The 9114-nt window shown below is 41.3% G+C and overlaps 1 protein-coding gene across 1 annotated transcript; it reads right to left on the bottom strand.

The window, feature by feature from the left end:
* Nucleotides 1-4366: 4366 nt before the first annotated feature.
* On the bottom strand, nt 4367-8040 carry pou4f2 (POU class 4 homeobox 2). Its single transcript, XM_086003834.1, has 2 exons — nt 7646-8040; nt 4367-7361 (listed from the first exon to the last, which is right to left on the bottom strand). The coding sequence occupies exons 1-2, from the start codon at nt 7835-7837 to the stop codon at nt 6441-6443; spliced, it is 1113 nt and encodes a 370-aa protein (XP_085859960.1). The 5' UTR covers nt 7838-8040; the 3' UTR covers nt 4367-6440.
* Between the last annotated feature and the right edge of the window lie 1074 nt (nt 8041-9114).

Genomic DNA, 9114 nt, shown 5'->3' with positions numbered 1-9114 from the left:
GTTTAGAGCTGCAAAGGGACAAACACTCCGAAAATAGGGTCTGGATTTCATTTGCAAAATATATTTTGGGGGGGTCTGTAAAATTCAACTTTTATTCTATAGTTCTATTAATTCGAGATTAAACGCAGTCACGTCTTTGAAGGCAGACAGTTGTTGTAAATGTACAGTTAAAATATTCTCTGCCAGTCCCAAGGCAGTGCTCCGCCGGTCCCAGACTTCATTAAAATTTTATCAGCACCAAAGAATATCTTGAAATTTATTTATTTTTTAAAAATCCTTCGTTCTTAAAAAAAGTACCTTCCCTAATTACGGATAGAAGAGATCACAGAAATAGATGTATGGATTCTGTGTTATATTTGCTTGTGTGAAATTATTCATCAAGAACATTGTATGATATGAAAGGGATTGGAATTATAAGATATTCCGACTGTAGGACAATAACATTACTTAAATAACGTCTTAAGCATATTGATGTTTGATTTAAACGAGTTTACATTTGAAATGAACAGTCTACAAATAATTGTACTGAAAACTGGGTATTTTATTTAAGTAATAAATAAGCACAGAAATGTTTTGCATTAAAGACACGACTAAATGTTAAAAATTGAAACATAAAAGAAACCGTATTCAATCCCAATTCGCTGTTCTCTCATTCAGATTCCTTCCTCCCCTCTTAAATTAACGGAGAATGTCCTCACTCGGGAGCTGACATGTGACTAGATTGGGGATGTCAAGCAGAGACGAGCACTATGCAAAGTTAATTTTAATTCCCGGTGAGGATTTCACATTCCAACTCTCTGTGACCCAGAGTAATTAGCTGAGATAACTAATGATTACTTACTTATTCGTTGTAATTATCTGGATTTCGCTATTCGCTGTGTAATTTATTAATTCCCGTAATAGCCTTTTAGTGAATGACTCATTTAGAGGGCGAGGTAAAGTTTAGATTCTTCTCCAGCTGCCTGTTACAGCGGTTAATTTGACATAAACTCCTCTCTCTCTTGGTGATGCTTATAATTATCTGATTAATTTGTAATATTTTACTAGCACTTTGTGATCGTCATTGCTACATCCAGACTCATCGTTTCAGGCGCATTTAGATCAGTCATTATTAAGCATTATTTCCCGTTTTAAGCATTGTACAAGCATCAGTGTCAACTACCTTGTCATTAAAGTACATGTTCTTTTCACTCCTCCCCTCGCCAAACAAAAATAGGGGGCACGATATTATAACTACAGTCAACTGTAAAATAAGAAAGTAGTAATCAGAGAAAATAAATAAGACGACGTCACGTCTCAAAATAGTTGTTGACATAAAAGAGTTACAATGTTTAACTTCAAATCTTAATTATCAGAACTTCAGAAGTAGCCCGTCCATCTAGACTTAGGATTTAACCTATATAACCTCATCAGGTCGCGTACAAAATATGATTGTTATATACAGTATTAGGAAGTCAAATAATACTTAAAGTGGATCACCTATAGTAGGTTAGCAAAATACTGCAGATGCTGGAAATCCGAAATAACAACAGAAAATGCTGGAGAAACTCAGCGTCTATTTCATTTCCTTTCCAGTTTTGAAAAGGGTTTCCACCCGAAACGTCGACTCTAATTTCTCTCCACGGATGTTGCCTGGCCTGCTGAGTTTTTCCAGCATTTTCTGCTGCACCTATAGTAGGTGTTTTGAAAGATTTCTTCCTAATGCCCTAAGGTTCAAAATGGATAAGTAAGTTTTACACCATTGCAAAATATTCAAAGGGTATATTTGTATTTACTATTAACAATTCAGAATATCAAGGCACCTTTAATAAAAGAGTTGTACTCAGAAATTGTTTTAGTGTTACTTGGTCACTGTTGTGTAAGTGTTTCCCTGATATGTGCAATGTGCAAGGTTTACTATCCCCCATGGTAACTGGTGAAATTTAACTCTCCTGTAATTAATAGTGAAGGATAACTGCAAATATTCAGTTACGGTTCATATTCCTTAAATAGGCAACTTTATAGCTTTTAGGAAACGTTTTTTTCCCTGGGTGCAATTGTCCAGGTGCGAGGCCTGGTTCGTACTAACAGCTGTCACCTGTTAGGTCTGCATGGATTGTGGCCTTGAATCATTGCATTTACTTCTAGGCCTCTTAGTGAAAGCAGCAGATGATGTAGTTTTACATTCAATATATTTTTCACCACTCTTCCAGCTCTAGGTGCAAACACCGAAAAGCCCTTTAAAGATTGGCTAATGTGCATATTTGTATTATGTCTCTTCCTTATCAACATTTATGAGACGTGAGGGAGGATAACAAAATCATATCCGACTGGTGAAATGTACGGTAAGCATTATACGGCAATGGATAAATAAAGGTGTTCTTTCGCCATCTATGCTTAAATACATATTAAATACATGTCCGAAACATATTAAAGAGTGTGGAATAAACAGAAAAAGATGGTTAATTTCGTAAAACTCAAATTGATACAGATCTGTCAAAGATGACCGGTTGTTTACTATCGCTGCCATACGTTCCCCAAACAAGACAAAACATTGACCTTATAAAACGTGATCAGTATTTGTTTATATTTATGACTAGTCTCGCATCAATCAACAAATGCAGCAATGTGTAGAAAGCATAACAAGGGAAACGTGAGCCGAATACACAAGTCCAAAACCAGTAGGAATGGTAAGTGTTAACGCAACAGAAATGACATTCCTTTGAACAACAATAGCTTTCTAGTGTTTGTGAAATGATTTATACCTGTTTGCGTTTATATGTCACCTTATCTGTTAATGACTGGAAGTTCAGATTAGATTCGTACGGGACGTGGACCAGTGCAAATATTAGCATATTTGAGCATTGTAGTGTAAGTGGTCGGTTAAGCAGCCAGAGCCAGTAAATATTGTGAGCACACAAAGTGATGTACTGCTGTTGGTTTTAAGAGTAACAACCGCGCGTTTCTTATAAAATAGGTTTTCTTAATAAAAAGGAATCTGCTGCAAAATCAACTGTTGGAATAAGGAAGATCCATTTTGAGAGGTTTCTGAGGCAAATTCCATTTGAAATAATATTGACTTTGGGGACCCGCCTCCTTGAACTCGCTCACTGTCTGTAATCCTTCAGGCCAATGCCGCTGTCGCTCACTTCACAACTTTTCCGTTGCCTTCAAAGCAAGATTTTCTAATGCAACTATAACTTAAAATAATTTATTTAGACTTTATTAATTAGCGGATTCAATGTTTTCTATTAATTCCTTGTAAATAATGATACATTTACAGGTGCTAATAGAGTCCGGTGATGCATAAAACTGCAGCTACAGGGAATTATATACTCTGATGTGGTTCAATGTTTAATTAGTCTACAGGGGAATAAAGGGTAAATAAAGTAATTCTAAACTGAAGGCACTAATCCTATTATTATTTGGTTTCATTTGAAACCTTCCGACATGAATACCGGTATTATTAGTAAATGCTGTATATTCCTATAAATGACCATTGTGGATATCCCAATGATTACCAACAATAGTAAATGTCTAATTTCAGCAAGATTTCAGTTACCCCTTGGATAATTCTAAATGGAGTATAATACTCAAAACTGGAAGACAACGGAGCGTCCACCTGGAATCTGACACATCGTTTGCTTTATTAGAATTATTACGTTGCCTTTTGAGTTAAAACCCACACACGCTAAAGCCTTTCATAGCTGACTCTAGGTGGCATTGATTCCCCAGTCTCCAGCATTCTGCTGTAACAACTTGCCATTTTTAAAAGATTCAAATCGTATACACACCCACGCGCTTAGGTTTGTTGGTGTTGCTTGTTTTATTATAAGACAGCTTCCTCTCTTGTACAATAGATCCGCTGCAAAATAGGTTATATGTACGTTGTGAAAGAGGCTCGCTTGCTGGCAGGCTGAGAGCGCCGAGCTTTGACATCTGGCAGCCTGGAGCTCCTGGGACAGATCCTACTCTCCACAGACTCCCTGATTGGAGTCTAATAGAATATTTGCAATCTCTCCGAGGTACCTTTTACCCCTCACTGGCAATCCAAGCATTAACTGCCAAAGCATTAGCAACAGAATCATGTCTCTATAACTACTAAGCAAAGCAGCGCTAGTCTGTGGGCTAAAATAACTTTAATCACATAATGCACGTTTGTTAGTTGAGCACGTTTTATTCGTTATTTTGCAATAAAATACCCGCCTGTTAGCCAAAGCAAAACTTTTAGTTCGTGCCTTTAACCGTTACTTTACACATCATAAAAGATAATGTTCAGGGGAACGGAGAACAGCGACTGAAATCACATTCAGGATTTGCTGTAAAGGCTTTAACCTTTTCTACTGTGCCACTTATTCAGCAATAAAAATCAACAATGAAGTCAATAGATCACCTTTTATTTTAAAGACTGCATAATCTTACATGATCATGTAAAGTAAAAAGTACAATGATTTTTTTAATTTATGAAAGCTGCATGTTTTTAAAAATACAGTTAGGAGCCTATGGGTTTTAATTCAAAAACACGATGTTTATTACATGCCAAGAAATTAAAAAAAACAGTCTGTTTATCATACTGATAAAAACTACCTACATCCAAAGAGATAGTTAAACAAATACCCAAGAGCACGTCTGCAATGAAAACATACAACATAGAAGTCATATTTTACTAAAAGGACTCAACTTCGAAAGAATGTTCAAAGGATTTACTTAATGAAATAAGTCATTTTAATAACCAGAATGCCAATAACTTAACATTAAATTACAACAATAAATAAAATGGAAAAACCTCTTCTCTAGAGCAAACAAAGAAACAAAATGTTTAAGACACCATATACCATACAGAAATTGTGCGCTTGTCACGTAAAAATGTTTCTGTTATAACAGCAACACGTCAAAATCTGTAAGAATATATCTATATGTGCATCAAGTCCATTGAATGATATTTACAATATACAGGTACAGACCCATGTACCTTTATTTTATTATTTTTAAAAAGATAGGCCAGTACCAAACGACAAGGTATTACAGCAGTGCATCAATCGTCCATTTTCATTAAAATGTGCAGTTTTATTTTAACTTTTACAAACGCACCTCTACAGCCTCTTCCCTCCACTAAACAAAACAAAAAGCATGAAGTCAAAATAAACTCCATCCAAAATCAAAACAAACAGACCCCAAGACAGTTACATTTTTAATGATCGATCTTTGATCAAATCTTTACAGCTGCGATTTTAACCTTTTTGTGCGTTGTGACAGAATGTAAGAGGGAATCCCCAGAAAAAAAACTTATTGAAGTAAATTATACTTTAAATTTTATACAAATATATACAGGAAGAATCCTTTTTATTTGCCTTTTGGGAGAAATGTGTGCACGGTTGCAACCAGAAATCATAAATGGTATTTCTGCTTGAAGTTTGTTCCCTGTTTATACAGGTTTTGTTTTAAACGCGGACAATTCTTATTTCCAGGCCACTTTTCTTCTTACACTCTATCAACCAACGTACTGTATTAAACATTAAATAATTCAATAATCCCTTTATTTGCCCTGCTGTTATCACAATTTGAATTAAACAGGCGGAATTAATTCGAGTGAACACGAAATTAACTTTGTAGACGGTTTGAATGAATAATTCAGACTCAGGTTGTTTGGCAGTAATCTAATAATAGCCTTCAGACACAGGGAGAGACCTCCAAGCTGCTCACAGCAGCTATTTCCGTGCATGGTATAGATTTTTTTAGGGGAAAAACGGGGTTTCAATGTGAAATTTAAAAGAAAAATCGGGGCGATCACCCGCATTGCTAATGAAATAGCAGCCGTAGCAGGAAGATGGTGAATGCTGAGCACAGAGTTAGGATTCCCCAACAAAATGGAGACAAAACTGTGGGCTTCTTGTGATGATTGAAGAGCTCGGTGGGAAAAGCAGTGGTGCATTCCTTAAGCAATCAATAGCAAGAGATTGCACGGATCTTCCATCAAATCATAGGCTAAAAGTGCTACACTTTACTGGAGCTTAACCTCTGGGATATGTCTGTGCTATTTTACTACAATGCGCAGGGGGACATAGGTGTGGAGGAGGTGATATTTGGAGGAAATAAAGAACGAACACAATCCATAACATGATCCTCAAATCAACCTTACAGCAATTCACCAACCACTCATTTCAGCTCAGCGGGCCCTCACTCTTCTTTTTGTAAACGTTGTGAGTTACGATTAAAAAAACAAATTCTTTCATTAGTTCATCTGTAAACGGCAATCCTCAGCTCACATCTATTCACCATCGGGGGATATGTGTCCTGTTTCGGTGGCAGTGGGTGGCATTAAGAAAGAAAAGAAATTGTCTTACTTGTTCACGGCCCATAGCAAGGTCCTTGAAGATTCAAGAAGTCCATTCTAACTACACGTCAGGAAAAGAAAAGTTGGAGTCTGCGTCTCTCGCTCTCTCTTGCCCCAAGAAGTCAGACTAGTGGCCTGCAGAGTATTTCATTCGTTTCTGTTTCTGCCTCTGGTTGCAAAACCAGACTCTGACCACGTTCTTTTTGAGGTCCAGTTTCTCGGCGATAGCCGCGATTTTCTCGGAGGATGGCCGGGGCTGGATGGCGAAGTAGGCTTCCAGGGACCTCTTCTCGGGGGCAGCGATGGACGTGCGTTTCCTCTTCTTCTCGGCGCCGTTGAAGAGCTCGGGCTTGTTCAACTTCTCCCTGTGCGACTTCTCGGCTTCCTCCAGCCAGGCTTGCAGGATGGGCTTGAGGGCAATCATGTTGTTGTGGGACAGGGTCAGCGACTCGAACCTGCAGATGGTGCTCTGGCTGAGCGAGCCCACCCCCGGGATCTTCAGGTTGGCCAGCGCCGAGCCCACGTCGGCCTGGGTCACCCCCAGCTTGATCCTCCTCTGCTTGAAGCGCTCGGCGAAAGCCTCCAGGTCGCGGGGGTCGGCGTCTACCTCGCTCATGCAGCCCATGCCCCCGTGAGAGCCGGCCAGCCCGTGGGCGTGGGCCGCCATGCTCATGGCCTGGTGCATGTGGTTGATGCCGGCCATGTGAGGCGGGGGAGCCGGCGTGGACACCACGCTGCCATCCGGCGCCGTCATGGCGCCCAGCCCCAGGCCGGGGGAGATGTGCTCCAGCAGCTCGCCATCCAGGCTCTGGTGAGGCTGATGGTGGTGGTGGTGGTGGTGATGGTGGTGGTGGTGCGAGCCGAGGGACGAAGGGTGAGAGATGGGCCCCGAGGACGAGGTGGAGGTGCAGGGGATGCTGTTCATGTTGTGGTAGGTGGCGTCCGGCTTGAACGGGTGGCTCTTGCTGCTCTGCGATACAATATCCACAGCCGCCAGAGCTTCGGCGCGGGCCACCAAACTTTCATCCAGAGCGCCGAATATATTGCTCTGCAATTGCAAATAGAATGCACACATTCCTGTCAGCAGGGAATTCTGTCGGCTCCAGGATTAAAACATTTCCAGAATGTTAAAAAAAACCTTAAAAAAACACACACACACACACCACCCAGGTCATAAAAATTAATATGAAAGGCAAGCCAGTCTGAATACATAAGTTGAAAGTATCCGAGGTGTTGGGTGATTTGCTGTACAGACATGAAAAAAACATCAAGCAAAGAAAAAAAAGAGGCTGTCAAAATGTGCCTTTAAGCGGTGATTATGCATATACGTACCGGTGGGGTTGGGAGACAGGCTCGACACATCGCCTCTGAGGTGCTGTTGCTGTTATTGTTGCTGGATGGAGTGGAGGACGAGTTGGAAGCAGAGGATGAGTGCAGGCTTGAGTACTTGGGCTCGGGCAGGCTGGAGGAGTGCGGCGGCATGCCGAACGCCTGCTTCCCGTTCATCGACATCATCATCATCATCTTCTTCTTGCGGCGGCGGCTGGGCTGGCCGCCGCGGAGAGCCGGCGGCTGGGCTGGGCTGGTGTGGGACGGGGGCCGGTGGCCGGGCTGGGCGCTCGGGGCTCGCGCTGGCGCTCGCCTGCTGCTTGGAACTCTGCGCGGATGCCGCCGAGTCTCGCGCTGCTGCTGCCGCTGCTGCACACCTTGCCCGAGCAGGTAGCTCGTGGAAAGACATGAAGGGACTTTTTTTTGGTGTCTGTGTGTTGTCTGTGTGCGCGCGGGTCTGTGTGTGTGTGCCTGTCAGCGCGCGGGTCTGTGTCTGTTTGTGTGTGCGCTGATGCTGAGCGCCTATTGGTCGCAGGCCGGCCCGGCCCGGCAGCTCGTGGCTCACAGGCGGACAGGCGCTCGCGCTCCAGTCTGTCGCGCGTTACACCTGGTGGGAGAAGAAGTGGTGGGGGGGGGGGGGGGGGGGGAAGAGAAAAAAAACAGCTTCCACTTCGGAGAATTTTTTTTACCCATTAGCATGTGGAGTGCCTGTGGAATAATACGCACGCGGGATGTTCTCCCTCCCTCCTTTCAAATTATTCGCAGCGCACATAGTTAGCAGCCCCTAAATGAAGCTTTATGATTACCCCATACCTATTCTTTTTTCCCTGCAGAATTATGGATCTATAGATACCGTCACTAGATTATCACCTCATAGATTTTTATTACACGGAACATCAGTCGCAGTATTCATAGTTTTTTTTAGCAAGCACACTACATAATGTTGCTTTGCTTTTATATACCTATGGTCCAGAGACTTCAATAATACGTTTCAATATTGTTGAATTTTCAATTTATGATATCAGAACAGATTCTCAATGATTTTCAAATAAGGGAAATATTTTGCACATTTATTAAAATGTGAGTAAAATTTAGTTCAGCACTACTAGCCTTGCAAACTATGTACCAAATATTGCATCTATTTGCCGTATTGCTTATTAACCTGGTGACCGTTTTGACTTTTTATAACATTCCTCCTTGCAATTTCAGTGGAAATCAAGAAATTATATTGCACCACTTGCTCCACCACTCTTCTCATAGCACGATGAAACAAAATAAATCAAACTTAAAAGCCTGACTATCATTTAATTATCGCGCAAATAGCGCTTTCATTGCGCCCGAAAAGAAGTCGAGCAACATCTCTAAGCAAATTATGACCAGGGCAGAGAGGAATTATTAGATTGAAATTTCATTTAGGCTCGCGAGACACGGGACTTCAATATGTAATCTGCTGTGCCTCATCTGATTTGTAT

Source organism: Somniosus microcephalus, chromosome 2, assembly GCF_052327205.1.
Source record: "Somniosus microcephalus isolate GS21.2 chromosome 2, FLI_Smic_1.0, whole genome shotgun sequence".
Taxonomy (NCBI): domain Eukaryota; kingdom Metazoa; phylum Chordata; class Chondrichthyes; order Squaliformes; family Somniosidae; genus Somniosus; species Somniosus microcephalus.
This window is presented reverse-complemented; position numbering and strand designations above follow the sequence as displayed.